General features: G+C 39.0%; 1 protein-coding gene across 2 annotated transcripts in view; it reads left to right on the forward strand.

Annotated features, from left to right (window-relative positions):
• The window catches only part of NOVA1 (NOVA alternative splicing regulator 1), a 187,881-nt gene that overhangs the window by 140,476 nt on the left and 28,280 nt on the right, over positions 1 to 19,125 (forward strand). Inside the window, exons 3-4 of one of the 2 annotated variants that reach the window (XM_054162105.1) lie at positions 6,887 to 7,053; positions 18,165 to 18,236. In XM_054162105.1, coding sequence (XP_054018080.1) covers positions 6,887 to 7,053; positions 18,165 to 18,236 — 239 coding nt within the window. The remainder of the gene's footprint in view (positions 1 to 6,886; positions 7,054 to 18,164; positions 18,237 to 19,125) is intronic. The other variant, XM_054162106.1, reaches the window with a different exon arrangement.

The following is a 19,125-nucleotide window of genomic DNA, read 5'->3' on the forward strand; positions in this document are numbered from 1 at the left end:
TGCTAATGGTTTCGTCTTTTTAATCCCCCATGGAACTGCAAGGAAAAATAAAAAGTATTTTATGTAATGCTATATATAGTTTCGTGTTAAAAAGAAGGAAAAGGACCCAAAAACACATCCTAAAAAAATAAATAAATAAAACCACCACACACAAAAAAAACCTGATGTAGATTTTTAAAACTAAAGGAGAAAAAAAGAAATCCATTTGTGTCAACAGTACACAGGCAGGCTTGTTTTCATAGAATCATAGAATTGTTAGGGTTGGAAGGGACCTCAAGGATCGGCTAGTTCCAACCCCCCCCCCTGCCATGGGCAGGGACACCTCACACTACAGCAGGTTGCTCACAGCCACATCCAGCCTGGCTGCAAAAACCTCCAGGGATGAGGCTTGCACCACCTCCCTGGGCAATCTGTCCCAGTCTCTCACCACCCTCATGGGGAAGAACTTCTTATTAACATCCAATCTGAATCTACCCATTTCTAGGTTTTTTCCATCCCCCCCAGTCCTATCACTCCCTGACACCCTCAAAAGTCCCTCCCCAGCTTTCTTGTAGCCCCCTTCAGATACTGGAATGCCACAATTAGGTCTCCTCAGAGCCTTCTCTTCTCCAGACTGAACAGCTCCAACTCCCTCAGTCTGTCCTCATAGGAGAGGAACTCCAGACCTCTGCTCATCCTCGTGGCCCTTCTCTGGACACCTTCCATCATGTTTGTGCAATAATATTCTGCCTCTCTGATAAAAAAAAAAGGATACACACATGCAAATTGAATTGTGATTCTGATAGAAAAGGAAAGAAAACACATTTTAGTTGCAGAAGAGTACAGCACATACAAACACTTGGATTACTTAGCAGAAGTAAACACGAAATGATTGTAGCAAGCTCAGATGGAGTATTTAGAGAGTGGTTTTCCTGTTTTGCAGCCACATGCAAACATCTGTCATGGACTTGATTGTTATTGAAGAGATACAAGTTATTTTTAAAGGTCTTTCAAAATGTACAAGGATGGTGACCACCTAGTTTACAGTTGGTCATTTTCTGTGGCAGAGTTCCAGGAGGCTTGAGCCCCTCTCCTACAAGGGCAGGATGAGGGAGCTGGGGTTGTTCAGTCTGGAGAAGGCTCTGGGAAGACCCAAGAGGAGCTTTCCAGTACCTGAAGGGAGCTACAAGAAGGCTGCATAGGGACTGTTTGCAAAGGCCTGCAGTGATAGGACAAGGAGCAGTGGTTTGAAATGAGAGAAGAACAGATTTAGATTGGATGTAAGGAACAAGTTCTTTACCATAAGGGTGGTGGAACACTTCAACAGGTGGCCCAGGGAGGTGGTTGAGGCCCCATCCCTGGAGATATTCCAGGTCAGTCTTGACAGGGCTCTGAGCAACCTGATCTAGTGAAGGATGTCCCTGCTGACTCTGGGAGGGGTTAGCCTAGATGACTTCCCAACACAAATAAATGATTCTGTGATTCTGTGACTACGATTGACTTCCCTTCCACATGTTTTATCTCTTCATAGGCAAAAGACAATGACACCAACTCCAACTGGAATTATAAATCATTTAAAATAAGAATCATTTTATATTGAGTACATTTAGAGGGCACTGACTGGCTGGCTTTCCCTAAGTCAGCTATTTCAAAACTGAGATCTGTAATTTAAAGACACATTTTGAAACTCATTTCAGAAAAAGTAAGCATAGAGTTGGCTGAGCTTTTGTTCTCAGAGGCAGGAGAAAAGAAGTGGATGCAACTGTTAACTGAAAATGAGAAATAGTCTGACAGTTTAATGTTAGACACTAATGGAGCCTAAAAGCTTTTACAATTACAGAAATCTCACCAGCTTTAGTGATTCATAGGGTTTTGGGGGCTGGTTTTTTGTTACTGTTATAGAGCTTGGTCATATGGCTGGCAGTTTTTCTTAGCTGCGACTCTTGTTAAGTTGTTGTGCTCTGTTATTTGAGTGAAAAGCCATTAGAGTTGTGTGAAGGAATATGACAACAGCACTTCAGAAGCAATTCCCAACTCTACTTTGAGACTGTGACAGAACAAGAGGACACAGTCTCAAGCTGCACCAGGGGAGGTTTAGGCTGGATGTGAGGAAGAAATTCTTCCCAGCAAGAGAGATTGGCCATTGGAATGTGCTGCCCAGGGAGGAGGTGGAGTTACCATCACTGGAAGTGTTTAAGATAGTGCTGGATGAGGCACTTAGTGCCATTGTTTAGTTGATTAGAGGGTGTTGAATGATAGGTTGGACTCGATGATCTCTGAGGTCTTTTCCAACCTGGTTAATTCTGTATTCTGAGACAATTTCTCCACACTTGTTTTATTTCCCTCCACATTTGCTCCCTTTCCCTCCCACCCCTCCCCTTGTTTTTTTCTTCCCCAGACATAAACCTCAAAGAAAACGTGCTACCGTTGTGTGGTGCACTTCAAAACCATCCCTTACCCTATGTGATATGTGCACAGTTGTGTTTCTCCATGGAGCAGGGACTTCCATTTCCTGCATCCTGGTTTATGCATGCTGAACACATGGAGTGTGTTTGGTCTGCAGTATGACACAAAGCATATTTTTATTACATTGTGCCTCCTAAGAACAACACAGATTGTAAAATACCCTTTAGTCACTTTGTGTCAAATCTAATGAAATTCCTCTTTAGCACTGACTGTTTTCCTTTCAGATGTTTTGACAGTAGTCATCCCTGTTAAGTGCTTTCTGTATTGGGCTCGGGTAGCTTGGATGTAACCTGATCTGTGTTTTGTTCCAGAGTGTTGTCTGCTGACCTAGAGAACACTTGCATTAGCTCCATTGATCAATCCACATCACATCTCATCATTTAGGAGACAATTAATACTACCACGTAAAGACTCCCCTGAGCATTTTCTTAGAGCTGGATTGCTTTACACAGAAACCACAGGAGTTGTTTGCAAAAGCTGGAGGAAGAATCCAAGTAGGGTGAAAAAAAGAAAAGAGAAAAAAAAGCATTAAGAAAGCTTCATTTAGGAACCAAGTTTTGTTTTCTGGATTGATTTCCACTGATACCATTCAAACTTCATGTTTTGATGGAGTGTTTTGGGGAGAAAAAATATTAGTTGTATTTTGAAGCTGATTTCTGGAAAAGATTTTTCACAGGTTGTTCAGTTTGGAGAAGAGAAAAAAGCTCTGAGGATAGCGTCTTGTGGCCTTCCAAGATCTGAAGGGAGCCTGCAAGCAAGCTGGTGAGGGACTTTTTAGGGTGTCAGATAGTGATAGGACTAGGGAGGGTACATTTAGATAAGATGTTAGGGGGAGTGGAGAAAAACTAGAACTGGGTAGATTCAGATTGGATGTTAGGGAGAAGTTCTTCCCCATGAGGGTGGTGAGACACTGGCACAGGTTGCCCAGGGAGGTGGTGGAAGCCTCATCCCTGGAGGTTTTGAAGGCCAGGCTGGATGTGGCTGTGAGCAACCTGCTCTAATGTGAGGTGTCCCTGGCCACAGCAGGGGGGTTGGAACTGGATGATCCTTGGGGTCCCTTCCAACCCTAACAATTCTATGATTCTGTGACATAAGTGTTCCAAAATTCTTTTTTTCTTGAGAAATAAGCATTTGATTATGATGCTTGTGTAAAAACTTTTGTTACACTTGTGTTATTTTGTTTTCAAAGAACACATTTTAATAGAAAGAAAAAAACTCTTTCTCGTGCTGTCAGTCCTGCTGTAGCTTCTTCCACAAAGTTGAATTTCAGTGTTGCCTGATAGCATTTCTTAAGGAAAAGGTCTTTGACAGATTTTTAAGTGTGCATGAATACGTTAAGTTGATGAACAGGCAGGGCTCTTAATGTGCTGTGTCATCTTTAGGTAATGAAATATTTAATCTTCAGAGGTCATCCACGGTAGCAGACAAGAAGCATTTACTAATGAAAAACGTTTTTCTTTCAGATGAATAAGGTTGCTCTACTATTCTGTTAATATCTGTGTTGCAGAGTTTTAAAGGAGCATGTCTTAAGATGAGCTGATAACAGAACAGAATAGAATTAACCAGGTTGGAAAAGACCTTTGAGATCATCGAGTCCAACCTATCACCCAACACCATCTAATCAACTAAACCATGGCACCAAGCACCCCATCCAGTCTCTTCCTAAACACCTCCAGTGATGTTGCCTCCACCACCTCCCTGGGCAGCATATTCCAATGGCCAGTCTCTCTATCTGGGAAGAACTTTCTCCTCACCTCGAGCCAAAACCTCCCCCTACACAGCTTGAGACTGTGTCCTCTTGTTCTGCTGCTGGTTGCCTGGGAGAAGAGACCAACCCCCACTTGGCTACAACCTCCCTTTAGGTAGTTGCAGAGAGCAATAAGGTCTCCCCTGAGCCTCCTCTTCTCCAAGCTAAGCAGCCCCAGCTCCCTCAGCCACTCCTAAACTTACTCAGGGGAGGTTTAGGCTCGAGGTGAGGAGAAAATTCTTCACAGAGAGAGTTGTAAGCCATTGGAATGTGCTGCCCAGGGAGATGGTGGAGTCGCTGTCCCTGGAGGTGTTCAAGAGGGGATTGGACGTGGCTCTTGGAGTCATGGTTTAGTTAGTCATGAGGTCTTGGGTGATAGGTTGGACTCAATGATCTTTGAGGCCTTTTCCAACATTATTGTTTGTATCATTGTATGAAGCCACTCTAGTCACTAAATGAAGTATTTTCCCACAATTGTGCATCTATCTGTGGCCATCTTCTAGATGCTTTTTCAATTAGGAAATCAAATCAAGAGTGGTGTGGGTTTTGTGAGGCATGTTGCACAGTTTCACTTAAAGGGTTGTGTGGCAATGTAGGCTTTGTTTAGGTGTTTCTAAAGCATTGGGAGTAAAGCTATAGTTATTCAGTGCTTGTTGGTAATGTGCATAGAACTGCAAAATCTATGAGACAGCATGCAAATGACAAGATCAATGTGGCACTGTCTTTCACCAGACTGCAGGGATAGGCAAGTTCCTTATAAGAGTCAATGAAATCAAAGGTGAGAGCCAGGTAATGGTGATATAAGGGAGAGGAAGGGACAGCTCTAGTAAGAGGGTGACCTGCGGGATGTCCATCAAGCTAGAGAGGAGGGTTAAGTGAAATGATGCAGAGCAGAACAGAACAGTTAGATCTGAAAACCAGTCTAAACTCAAGTCACAAGAAACAGAGGGCTACACTTTGCTGCAGAGTTTGAAAATGAAGAATATTTTTAGGGCCTGTTTTTCTTAGGCATCTGCCTCGTATTTAGAAATGAGTGTGGTGGGAAAGTGTCTCCTCCTCTGCTTCATTACCACAAAAGGCCTGGTATTTTTAGACATAGAATACTAGAACAGATATTATGCATATTTCACTGGTCAGACCTGTTTGGCAAGTATAGAGTACTTCCCTATGACCTCAGGATATGGTTACTTAGAGGGAGTCATGTGGAGTCTAGGCATCCTGCATGAACAGTGTTCAGCATAGCTTTAGACAGCAGTTCTTGAAATACAATTTGTGAAGTATTGACTGCTTCCCTGGTGCAAGCTTTCATGATTTCTAACTGCTGCATCACATTCAATATGAGCTTTCATGATTTCTGACTGTTAATCACATTAAATACAGCTTACACACTGTGTATTCAAGTAAATGCAGTTATTGCAGGAATGTTGTAAGGTAGGAAGGATACTCAAATCTGTTGCATCTGTTGGCCTTGAAAGGTCTTGCTGTCACAACTTCAGCTGTTTTGAGAAACAATCTAGCATTGCCTCCACTAAATGAATGTATTTGCAGCTCCTGTGTCCATTACAAAAGCTTATTCCAAGTGTCTCCATAAAACTGGCTATTAGGTTCAACCTTGTGTTACCTAAAAATTAGATAACAGTTGAGAATAATCTAGAATTAGGTCGGAATGGAATGGAATGGAATGGAATGGAATGGAATGGAATGGGATAGAATAGAATAGAATAGAATAGAATAGAATAGAATAGAATAGAATAGAATAGAATAGAATAGAATAGAATAGAATTAACCAGGTTGGAAAAGACCTTCGAGATCATCGAGTCCAACCTAGCACCCAACACCATCTAATCAACTAGACCATGGCACCAAGTGCCACATCCAATCCTTTGAACACCTCCAGCGATGGTGACTCCACCATCTCCCTGGGCAGCACATTCCAATGGACAATTACTCTTTCTGTGAAGAACTTTCTCCTCACCTTGAGCCTAAACTTCCCCTGGTGCAGCTTGAGACTGTGTCCTCTTGTTCTGGTGCTGGTTGCCTGGGAGAAGAGACCAACCCCCACCTGGCTACAACCTCCCTGCAGGGAGTTGTAGACAGCAAGAAGGTCTCCCCTGAGCCTCCTCTTCTCCAAGCTAAGCAACCCCAGCTCCCTCAGCCTCTCCTTGTAGGGCTATGCTCCAAACCCCTCCCCAGCTTTGTTGCTCTTCTCTGGACACATTCCAGCAAGTCAACATCTTTCCTAAACTGAGGGGCCCAGAACTGGACCCAAGACTCAAGGTGTGGCCTAACCGGTGCTGAGTATAGGGGCAGAATGACATCCTTGCTCCTGCTCCTGCTTCTGTTGAAAAGATGTGTATTCTGCACATGCTTCTCCTATTTGATGGGTTGGACGCGATGATCTTGAAGGTCTCTTCCAACCTGGTTTATTCTATGTATTGTATGTATATATGTATGTATTCTCTGTATTTGCTGCCATTGTCCAGGCAGGCCTGGAACGTTGTGTTTGTAGGACCTGCACAAACAACGTGTTCAGATCCATCTGTAGGTCATCTCTTGGAAATCTGTTTCATTTGTACGTTTCTGGAGGCGATGCTGGTTAGTTTTGCGAGATTTCTCTTGAGTGCCCCTTGGGTGGGATTTTGAAGGACCCACTTCATTCACATCAACTCTTTTTGTTTGTGTGTGCGTTTGCAGGTACTACAGAGCGGGTGTGTCTGATCCAGGGAACAGTTGAAGCACTAAACGCAGTTCATGGCTTCATTGCAGAGAAGATTCGAGAAATGCCTCAAAACGTGGCCAAGACAGAGCCTGTCAGCATTCTACAGCCTCAGACCACTGTTAATCCAGACCGCATCAAACAAGTGAGTTTTTGATTGGGAATAGAGAGAGCCACAGCAGCTCCTTAGCATTTCTAAAGCTTAAAGGCTGCCAGGGGTCAACATAACAGGTTCTTTATGAAAATGTTCTTTTTTACCCTTTAGTAACGTGCTGGTCCTCTTTTTTCCTGTGTACTCACGTGTTCCATGGTTCTCAGCAGTTCTTTTAGACAGTGGGTTCTGGTTTTTTCCTAAGGTTCAATGACATGCTTTAATGTGCTTCTTTCAGAAACTTCTCTTCACTGTATAAGGTGCTAATACACTTCCAGGTTTTTAGTCAAAGATCACTGAATTATTTTTTTATCTTGAATGATGAACTCCTTTGTAAAACCTTAGTGTTGCTAAAACTCACAGATTAACTGTTGCCTGCTTTTCTGTATATAAAATAAAATCAAAAATGCTTTGGGTTTTTTTTTTTTTAGACAACTTAAAACCTGTAAAACTTGAAAATATTGATTTGAGCTGTTTTCTGCAGTTTAATTCTATGTTATTTTTGGCATCTTTTTGCCTCTTCTACACTGCCCCCCCTTTTTTTTTTCCCCCTTTTTTTCCTTTTTATCCTTTCTTTGGTTTTTTTTTTTTTTCTTTTAAAAACTATGGGCAATGCAAAATATATTTGCAAGGTATTGCTGCTATAGTGTTCTTCAGCTTACTTCATCTTCCAGAACAGTTTGAATTAAAAAAAAATAAATAAAGGAAATTGCCCTGGAAGGAGAATGTGAAATATGTGTCACAGAGGATCTTAAATTGGTTTCCATTGTATTGAATAAGGAAAAAAGATGAAGAAAGAACCAGGTGAACCTTAGTAAAATCTTGTCCTGTCTCTCTATCCTCTGTAGGATAGATTTTAGTTTCTCACCTGCCTCATGTGGGAAAAGATTATTTTCTCCTTCTGTGCTAGAAAGATTCATTGTTTTACAAGGTAATTTGGTAACTGTATACAATTATCTTTTCTTTGTGTATAGTGAGAGAGAATGCTTATATGAAGATGTGTTTGAACAGGATGAGTTTGGAATGATCAAACTGCTCTAGGTGGATGGAACTGTGCCTAAGCCATTGTGTATGATTTCTAACATTCACTGCAATATTCTGTATATGTGATACTTCTACATACCAAATGCTCTAGACAGTTTCTGAGACATTTCTAAAAGGAAAAGCCCCCATTTCATAGACTCAAGTTTCTCAACTATTAGACATGGCAATGATTCTGCCTGAGATAAGAGAAAAAGCTGAAGCAATCTGTATTTTGAATGGCTTCTCTGCTCAGAAAATGGTAGATTTTAATGCCAACACCTCTTAACCCCATGGGAAATGAGTGTTCTTTATTACAATGAAAAGTGGGATTTCCCCATTGCAATTAAATGAAGCTAAGTTTTAGGTAAGTCAGTAAGACCCTGAGAAACTAGATTAGCTGTTTAGTGATATGCCTAAATCCTTCCAGTCTTGTATCAGAAGTTAGTACAGCTTCTCTGTCCACATTTATTGCTTCAGAAAACTGACTTGCAAACTTGTTGAGATTTGGAGGTTTTGATTTGTTTGCTTGTTTGTTTGGGGGGGGGGTGTTGGTTGATTAATTGGTTTTGTTTCATTTTTGGTTTGTTTGTGGTGTTGTTTCCCCCCCCCCCAGTTTGGTTGGCTGATTTGGGTTTGCTGCTTTTTGGTTTGGTTGGTTTGGGTTTGTTGGTTTTTGGTTTGGTTTGGTTTGGTTTGGTTTGGTTTGGTTTGGTTTGGGTTTGGTTTATTTTGGTTTGGTTTGGTTTGGTTTGGCTTGGTTTGGCTTGGTTTGGGGTTTGGTTTTTTTTGGTTTGTTTTCAAACAATTCCAGGTTTGGAATCTTGTGTTATAGTCTGGAGGGATGAATTAGTGAACACAGCTGCTGCTAGTGAAGTCAAGACATAGACTAAATAAAATGTACAACTTACAATGCTGTGATTTAGTGACTGGCTCTGCATCTTAAAATTTTAATGTATTGCTCCACATCTTGAAATTTTAATCTATTGTTCTACATCTTAAAATTTTAATGTATTGCTCCACATCTTTAAATTTTAATGTATTAACCTGTGTGCATACAGGTGTGTATTCATATGACTGCAAACACTTGGAGACATTGCATCTGTTGAGCAGTTTTAACCACAATGAATTGCTTAACTTCTCTTTCAACGAAGCAGCATCATGTATGATGAATTCAATGAGTCTAAAATCCATTCCTTTTACCAAAAAAAAAAAGTGAAATTATCAGCTTAGTTCTTAGAGTTTGCAGGGAAGCAATATATCCTCCAGTGTCAGAATACCCTGTGTATTAATGAAAGATACAATGCTTCTATTAAGAAAAATTAGGGGGATATTTTACAACAGGTAATTGTGATCTAGAAGTCTAATGTTGCTATTTTGTTTTTTAATAGCAGACAGGTCACAATTGTATTAAAGTGTTCAGGTTGTGTAACAGAAGTCATTTTGAACTTGGCAAAAAAGAAAGAAAAGGCCTTGTGAATTAAACATTTCTTATTTGACACAAATTCTACATGGTTCTTCCTTTCTTGGAGTACTCCAGAATTTTGGCATCCCAAGTATCATATTGCAGACTGAGAAGAACAGACTGCATCTGAGGTCAAGGGTTGATTTGAAGTAATAAACTTCACCTTCATGAGGAACTTTGAGGATATTTCTGTTGGTTTTCTGGCCATTTCTGCTTAAAAACAAAGGTAGTTTTCTCCCCATGAATAAAGATACCTGTAGTTGAAGCCTTGCTATGCCATCCACATGAACATGCAGCTCTCATTTCTCTCTTCTCATTTCTTTGTCCTGGGCTGCTTTTGGCAACATTTGCCTCAGAGAATTGAGCTAGGAAGGCTGATATCTTCTGGCTGCAGTTTCAATGAAGAGCAATTGCTAAGCCCTTTGCTGACTGAGTTTCAGCACTTTCTGTCTTCAGGAAAGGCATGAAGGCTGAGTCTGGCCTGGCATTTCTCCTTACTAATGGAAGTCACTATCCAAACATTCTGGTCTCTCTAACTTGATCTTTTTCAGCTTCAGAAGATTTGCAAACAAACCTACCTGATTCCTTTCGAGCCTTTTCCACTACATCTTTCCACATCTGCAAATCCTGTACATTTATCAGGACACAGCAAGTAGTTCTCTCCTTCCAGCAGATCTGATAGTTATTTAATTGGAAAATGTTTCCATCTTTTATCTCTACGTAACATAGGTAATCTCTGCACAGATGTCAACCATCTGTTGTTTCTAGGTAGCATTCTGTAGTGAACAACTAATTCCTGTGCCCTTTTACTTCTTAGAAACTGCTCTGAGCACCTAATGTCTCTTTTCCCTCTTCATTACTTGAAGTGTCACACCAACTCTTTCGGACATGTGTTGTAAGGCAGGAGAACAGAATACAGCCTTGATAAAGTGGACAGGAGCCTGAGCTGGTTTGGCTTTGTAATTTAGCATACAAAGCTTTACATTTCACCTCTAAATTAATAGCAGCTCCTATGAGCAACTGAAAAGGCTTCGTAACATCACATTCTTCAGAAATTATTACAGCTTTTTGTATGCTAGCTGAATTTTCCTTCACTCTTTCAGTTGTTTCAGAGGTGATAGTTGTTGTAGCAGCCTGTCCAGTGAACTCATGGAATCAGCAATGACCATTGCAGAGCTGTGCATGATATGGAAGGAAAGATGTATGAACTTCTAGCTAACCTTACTTGCCTTATTTGGCCTTCTTAGATCCTTTCCAACCTGAAGCATTCTATGACTCTATGAAATGTTTAGCTATTGAAGCACAGACAAAGGTTTCACAGTTTCACATCCTTGAACATCAGGAGTAAAACTTAAACATATAAAAATTTCCAATGAATGTTTTCACTGAAGCCAGTTTCATTTCAGCTTTTTCCATTAGATAATTAACCTGTCACAAGTCTTTAACTTCTCTTTGTTAACCATGGTCCCAGACATTGTATGCAAAGTCTGCCAAACTGAGTGCCTGAACTTCAGGGTTGTAAATTCATATTCTTCCAGTGAGAATTGCTACTTCCACTCCAGAAATGCTGATTGAAACAAATATTAAAATGAAACAGCCTTAAATAAAAACATTTCCTTCAAAGTGCTTAAATAGAACCTGGCCTTAAGAATACAGATCTGAAAATACTGGCTTAAATGGAGGATTTTTGATTTTTAAACTACAGGGCATAAGTTTTTCAAACTTATGACTTGGTAGATGTCATAGACTCATAGAATGGTTTTCATTGGAAGGGTCCTTAAAGATCATCTAGTTCCAACCCCTGCTGCCCCGTGCAGGGACACATCAGATTACTGAATGACTTATCCAACCTGGCCTTGAATGCTTCCAGGAAGGAAGCATCCACATCTTCTCTGGGCAACCTGTTCCAGTTTCTCACCTCTCTCACTGTATGAAATGTGTTCTTTATGTCCGGTCTAAATCTACCCTCTTTCAGTTTAAAACCATTACCCTTTGTCCTATCACTAGACTCCCTGATAAAGAGTCCTCCCTTGTCTTTCCTGTATGCTCCCTGTAAGTAATGGAAAGTTTCTATATGGTCTCCTCAGAGCCTTCTCTTTTGGAGCCTGAACATCCCCAACTCTCTCAACCTGTCCTCTGGTCCTTCAGCTCCCTGATCATCTTCATGGTCCTACTCTGGACCAAAAGTTTAAGTCTGTCTTGTGCTGAGGACTCTGGAGCTGGATGCAGTACTTCAGGTAGGGTCTCAGCAGAGCAGAGCAGCAGGGAACTATCACATCTTGACCTCCTAGATAAACTTTTGATGCAGCCGAGAATGTGGTTGGCTTTCTATATCGTGAGCACACACACTCAGGCTTTTGTCTACTAGTACCCCCTCCCTGCTTACTAGTCATGCTTCCTTAAGAAACCCTCACTGGTTTCTTTAATGCTTCTTCCTTCTGGCTGGACTTTTCTTTTTGTTTTTGTCATCCATTTAAGGCAAAAGTCTCTCCCCTAGATGAACCTTACTTAACAGAAGAATATTTTTCATTTGAGGTAAATAAGAACAAGTTATTTTGTAGATCACTGTGTCCCTTAATCTAGTCAACAGTTCCTCATAAACTTTTCTCACCTTTGAAACTAGATGAAGAAAATCACACCAGCTACCACTCTGCAAGGAATACTAAGATATAATGAGGTGTGTTTACAAGTTGTGAGGACAAAAAAACCAACCTGGAACTACCCATCCCATCCCAAAAGTTTAGTATGCTATAAAATATGTATAGTATGTCCTGGTTTTTGTGTGCCCTTGCCTTCATTCCAGTGCCTGATCACTGCTTTAATTTTCTGTTTTATTTCACCAGTGTTGGATTTAATCTCAATATATATGCAAAACGTTGGTTTATGAACACAGTTAACTCTGTGGCTGATAGTTAACCCTTCATTGCATGTCCTTCAAGAGCCGAATGCGAACAGATTCTGTTGTGGGATGAACAGCAGCATTCAACATTTTCCAGCAGTGTTCTGATTCCTAAGAAAATTCAGTTTTGGTGACATATTTTCTTTTTCCAAATCCCATAGTAGCTGAGAATGAAAATGTGACATATTCTTTCCTTTGAGGACTTGGGGGTTTTGGACATGAATCTTTGACCCATACCTCCTCATATGTGTTGATGCCTATATCTGGTTACTTGAGTTTTCTCTCATTCCTACATAACAGCCCTGGATCTTGTAGTAGGTCTGTGTTACTGTAACAAGTTTTCAGGGGGGGGGGGGAAATAAATCCTGATTCTTCTTTGTCCATTTTATTGTAATCTTCATCCTATATCATTCCCTCCATCCAGAGTTGCTCTGATGATCCAGATGATCCCTGCTGGTTTACTTTAAGTTCCATACCCCTTCTTGTCCCTTGTCTGAATGCCAGGTAGTCTTTCTTCTATATCCTACTTACAAAACTTCTTTCCTTTTTCAAAGACAGGTGCTGAGCAGTTTATAAATGCAGATAAATAACCTCTAGAAGCACCTATAAGTAAGCATTTCATCTATATATGCTCACTTGCCTAGTTTTTTTGCATTGCCCCATGCCCTATGTATTCTTCTACATAAAGGCAAAACCAGATGCCTAGAGGATGAAGTATCAACACATTGTGTTTTATTTGTCCTTCACAAAAGCAAAAAAGTAGCAAGTAAAATTAGAGCCTTGATGTCATGAGCCTTTTTGCAATCTGGATTGTGTGTCAATTATTAATCCTTGATTATTTCTCTCTCCAAAATGAATTTTTTTTGAGATCTTGTGTATTTATAGCTATAACCGAGGTGAGGATCATGTGCCAGAGTTCACAGCAGATGAAAAGAAAACTCAGAATGTTTAGCACAGGAAGTAGTCTGTTTAGGAAGGCTCATATCTGATACTGTTGAAAGTCTATTAAGTCAATCTTTTGTGTTGTTCAGCACAACGGGGCACTGCAGTGCTTTCTGCTGCTCGTTTTAGCTGCAGAAGTCATTCAACTATTTAATGCAACTCAAAAACCATAACACCTTTTCTAAAAACCCCATTAAAATACTGGCTTAGGCAAATTAGTTTTGTCATCAAGTTAATTGAAGTGGCTCTGAAAGCACCAATATTGATCTATGTGAGGCTGAAGCTCAGTATTAACTTCATATTAATTGTAATTTAGTGTGTTGCTATTGAGACTTCCTTTGTTTGGAAAACCCTGTAGTGAGAAACTGGAAATCTGTAGGTTGTAAATGTGGTTTCATCTTCACACTTAAATTATATCCTTTACCTGCTTTTATGTCTCTAGCTCTGTTTTCAAGTGGTATTCATTTCCTGCCTTTTCTTTTTACTCTTCTCTTTATAAATACACTAATAGGTACTGAGAAGTAACAGTCTCAGTACAATACTTTTTATCTAAGGTGTAAATATTGAACAAATTCTAGTGTGTGTGTATATATATATATGTAAGGGTGTGACTTTAGTCATTTATACATAGGAACTGGGCTCAGAGGCCTTTTGTGGAACACTGTTCAGATGGAGTGAATGTGTTCTGTACTGATGTGATACAGCTATAGCTTCATTGTCTCTGAAAAGGATGAAGCATGGAAGTGTGATGCTTTCACAACCCGCACCCTTTAGTACGTTGGGCAGCTTGAGAGGTCTCTCACAGTATACTCAATGCTTGTGTGCATAACAAGGTAGAAGCAATTCTTCTGTGCCAGACAAGGAAGAAGTATTTTCTTGTACTTTCAGAAAATACTGCAACTCAAGTATGGCTCAAACTGCATCTGATTTCTAAAATTAAGCTCCTTTTTTATTACTTGAAATTGGTTTCCTTAAACATCTTCAAGTAAAAGCAAACAACGCTGGCGTAGCTTCCATTCATTGTCTCATAAGTAACTGGATAGGCAATAAGACTGGAAAAAACAAAGACCAGTAATTTCATCATACCTTGCACTATACTATTCAAGATATAATAGTGTAAAAAACCCAAACCAACAACAACAACAAAATCCACACAGTGATGTGTGGTAGAAATTTTGACTGATTATTTTCCATAACCCTGTCACTAGTCAGCCTGAAGTTCCAGGAAAGCTTCATTTATAGTATGTGGGTTTCAGTCTCCAGAAGTGTGTCAAAAAAACCCCCACCACCCCACAAACCTCTGTCAGGCAAATTAATCTTATGATTTCTAATCACTTTATGCATCTCATTCCCAGAAGCTTAATAACTACTAAATTCAAGTGCTTGCCTAATGCAAAACACTTGCCAAGTTCTTAAAGAAATATATTCCATGCTGCTAATAAATCAAAATTATTGAGATCTGTCCAAGTTTCTTTAAGAAGTAATTTTGACTAGAAGTTCTTGCAAAGGAATTGAGAGTGTATCAATAAATTGCTTACCAGACAGTGGAGATCCAATACAAAATCCAACTACTTCTGTTTCTTTTTAAATTATTATTATTTTTATTTTATTTTTTTTTTATTTTATTTTATTTTCTTCTTTTCTTTTTTCTTTTATTTTTATTTTATTTATTTTAATTTTTTTAATTTTATTTTATTTTCTTCTTTTCTTTTTTCTTTTCTTTTCTCTTTTCTTTTCTTTTTTCTTCTTTTCTTTTCTTTTCTTTTTTTTCTTTTCTTCTTTTCTTTTCTCTTTCCTTTTCTCTTTTCTTTTCTTTTTCCTTTCCTTTCCTTTTTCCTTTCCTTTCGTTTTTCCTTTCCTTTTCTTTCCTTTTTTCTTTCCTTTCCTTTTTCATTTCCTTTCCTTTCCTTTCATTACTTTCTTATTATTTTTGAGAAGCTTCTTTGTATGACTTTCATATTCAAAACAGAAATAGATGTGTCTCCATAAATTAATGTGTCTCTAGAATTATGCAGAAGCACAAAAAGACTTGAATTTTTACAACATGCTGCCTGGTCTTGTATGTACATGTACAAATATAGAAACCAAAACCAATTGTAGAGTCATAGAATAGTTTGGGTTGGAAGGGACCTCCAAAGGTCATCTAGTCCAAGCCTCCTGCAGTTAGCAGGGACATGCTCTACTAGATCAGGTTGCTCAGACCCTTCTCAATCCTGACCTGGGATATCTCCTGTTCCAGTGTTTCACCACCCTCATGGTGCAGAACTTGTGCCTAACATCCAATCTAAATCTGCTCTTATCTAATTTCAAACCATTGCCCCTTGTCCTATCACTGCAGGCCTTTGCAAACAGCCTTCATCTAGGCCCCCTTTGGGTACTGGAAGGCTGCTCTTAGGTCTCCCTGGATCTTTTTCTTCTCCAGGCTGAATAACCCCAGCTCCCTCAGCCTGTCAGATGTAGAATTCCAGCCCCTCACCATTTTCACATACATAACTGTATTTTATATATATATATATCTGTAATAAAGGAAATCTATCAGGATAAGACTGAGTTTACCATTCTGTTTGGTTGGAGGTTGTGGGGGGTTTTGTTAGGTTGTTTAGTTTTGGTTTTAGTTTGTTGGTTTTTTTCCCTTGGGTTGGTTTGTTTGGTTTTTGGCTTTTTTTTTTCTTTCTGTTGTGCTTGGGTTTTTTGTTTGTTTGTTTGTTTAGGTTTTTATTGTTTGGGGGGTTTGGGAGTTGCATTTGAGGTTTTGGTTTTTGGTTTCCTATTGGTTTAAGTTTACATGACAGAAACCATTTCCTTTCAATTCCAGAGTTTGGTAAGAGAGATACTGCATCATCTCACTAAAATCAGAAGTATAAATCTATAACTGAAGAGGATTAGCCCTGTACCATCATAGAATCTGACATTTCTTTTTCTAGCTAGTTTTAGCCCCTAATGAATGAACCCACATTCTGTACAGAGAGACATGGGAGAGGCCTTTATAATTGTCTGGATTTTCACAATGCATAGCATCTGCTGACCAAAAATATTTTGCCAAGCCACACATTTTTAATAATGCCCTCTTCAGGGTAGCATTTATTTTTTCACTTCAGCCTCTTGAAAGAGTCCCAGCTGATGCTTCCATGTCTATAAGCGATATATCTTTTATTTTGTGTTTTATTGGTTTATAACAGAAGTTAGAAGCTGGAAAGCCAAAATGAGGGTCTGTTTTCTTAAGGTGATTACTTTTTTCTTCCTGTTTTTGGCTGCTTGCTTATGTACAAATTACTGCTACTTAACATACAGCTAAAATATTTGTGTGTGCATATGTACAAGCCCATATTTTTCTAATACACAACTTTATGCATTCACAGTGTCCCAGCTTTCTCATATGCATTAAGAGTTTTAGTGCAAAAAGTATGTATACCTATTTTAGGAGGGACTGTCAATGATTGTAAGTAACAGAACTGCTGGAAGTGTGTGAAACCTTTTTTGGTGTGCTTCATTTATTTCTAAGTAGTTTGGGTTAGCAATCCTATGACCATCTGATAAACCATTGTATAGCATTTTAGCATCTTCTCTCTTAAAGTAAAAGTAGTGTAATTTGGGGTATTTTATATTAATAATAATAAATACTATAATAATAATAATATATATTGCAAAGGTGTCAAAACTCTTGAAGTAAGTGTTGTATGTTATGTTTGGAAATGTGGAGGTTTATATTTTTTTTTACTACATTTACCAAAAAAAGAAAAGAGAAAAAAAACAAAACAAAAAGAGAAGTTATTCTGTCAGACTCTACCAATTGAAAAAGAGAAATGTGTATATAAAAATTATAAACCAGAGCAGTGGTTATTTTGGGGGGGCTTGGGGTTATTTTTTTGGTGGGTGTTTTTTTTTTGGGGGGGTGGGTGGGTTGGTGGTTGGTTTTTTTTTGGATGTGTTCAAGAATGAATGTTAAGCATATGTATATTATTTAGCCCCCCCCAAAAAGTGATCAATAAATATGACTCTTAATTATTTTTTGTGTTTATTTTGAACACAGGCCTGATGACCAGTTATTAAACTTTGCTCGACTAAATGAACCATTTTTAACCATAGAGAGTGATATGCATATTGTAGTAATTTGTTGTGAAGATATTAGTTGCACCTTCATCCATCATGAGGTTGATGTTTGCATTTTTTCACCTGCCTCTTGATTTAAAAGAAAACCCCAAAAATAAATCAATGACTATTTTAGCAGCTAGAGCATTGCTCACAACTCAAGTAGCTGAAGTGCCATGGTTGTAATACATGGAACGCAGTTTGCTGGCTCTAGGCCGTGTCATGGAATGGTTGCATTACAAGGTGCCAAAGTAAATGCCTCTTAACTTCTCTCAGACGTTGGCCCTGTTTGTTTGTAGCCTGATAACTGTTTCTGGTGTGCTCATTGAACTTGCTGGAATTTTTGTTTACTATAGTCTTCATTTTCCCCAAGAGGAGGAGAGAGGAAAGAATGTACTCCTCACGTGGTCAGCATATTTTTGAGTATTTATGTGAGTTCACCATCTTGATTTCAAGTCATGAATTTGTTTTTTACATGCATAAGCATGCATATTTACATGCATTATTTATCCAATTGACTTTAAATTCCATTAAGTTCCAATGAGTAGGAGAAAGATTTTTTTGTCTCAGGCATTTTTTGTTTCTTTTGGTTTCTCTAGTTATGTTACTTTTGTTGGTTTATTTATTTTTTTAACTGTTCAGTCTAAGGCTTGTAAAGGTTGATTTGCTCCTGAACTGCTTTGTTCCCAGACATTGCCATCTTCCCCAACTACCACCAAGTCCTCTCCATCTGATCCCATGACCACCTCCAGAGCCAATCAGGTACAGTATCATCCTACCATCTACACCATACTTTTCACGGGTGACAGCTTGCAAACTGGAGAAAAAGATATGGTGGGTTAAGGATTTATTCGTTCATTCACATATATACACCCATAACCATAGAGATCTTAACTCTTGCTAGAAATTGGTAAATTGAATGAAAAAAAAAAAAAACCCAACCAAACAAACATTTTTCTTCTTTTGATTAGTTTTGTTGCTCTTTCTTTAAAGCTCTGATGCAAGCGAAGTATCTTGTTAAAAGAGTCTTTTAAAAGACACTGATTCGTATTAACAGATAGCAAGGATACAAGCTGGTGTGTTAAAGAGCCTTTTAAAGCTTTGATGGTATTAACAACTAGCAAGGATGACAAGCTGGTGTGTTTGTAGACAGATTAACTCTTGGCATGTGTATGTTGATGTATATATGCACACACGTATTTACTTCCTGGGTACTTTACACGCTACAATGGAATTCTCCCTAAACCCACGCTTTGGATATCAGCCTAGGAATGGCAAACAGGCTTCTTCCTTTCGTTTACTTTAAGAACCTTGGAATGTATTTGTGGACAGTAACATGGGGGCATTTTCTTTCTTTTTTTTTTTTTTGTCTTTTTTTAAGTACTATATGTAATAAAAAACCAGATTTGCAATGAAAATTTATTGAAGAAGGATGAAGTAAAGTTAAGACGCTCTAAAAACCTGCTGAACACCTTGAAGCGAGTTTAAATCCTGTCTGTGGTGGGTTGAAATTCCCACCCCCACCCCCCCACACCCCAACATCAACTTTGCCAGACTAACTCAGATGGAAGCAAATGAAGCAACTGTGCTTTTAGCAGGATTTTAATTGCACTCATTGATTGCTAACTGGAACAAAATAATAATAACAAAA

Source organism: Dryobates pubescens, chromosome 5 (genome assembly GCF_014839835.1).
Source record: "Dryobates pubescens isolate bDryPub1 chromosome 5, bDryPub1.pri, whole genome shotgun sequence".
NCBI classification, from domain to species: Eukaryota; Metazoa; Chordata; class Aves; order Piciformes; family Picidae; genus Dryobates; species Dryobates pubescens.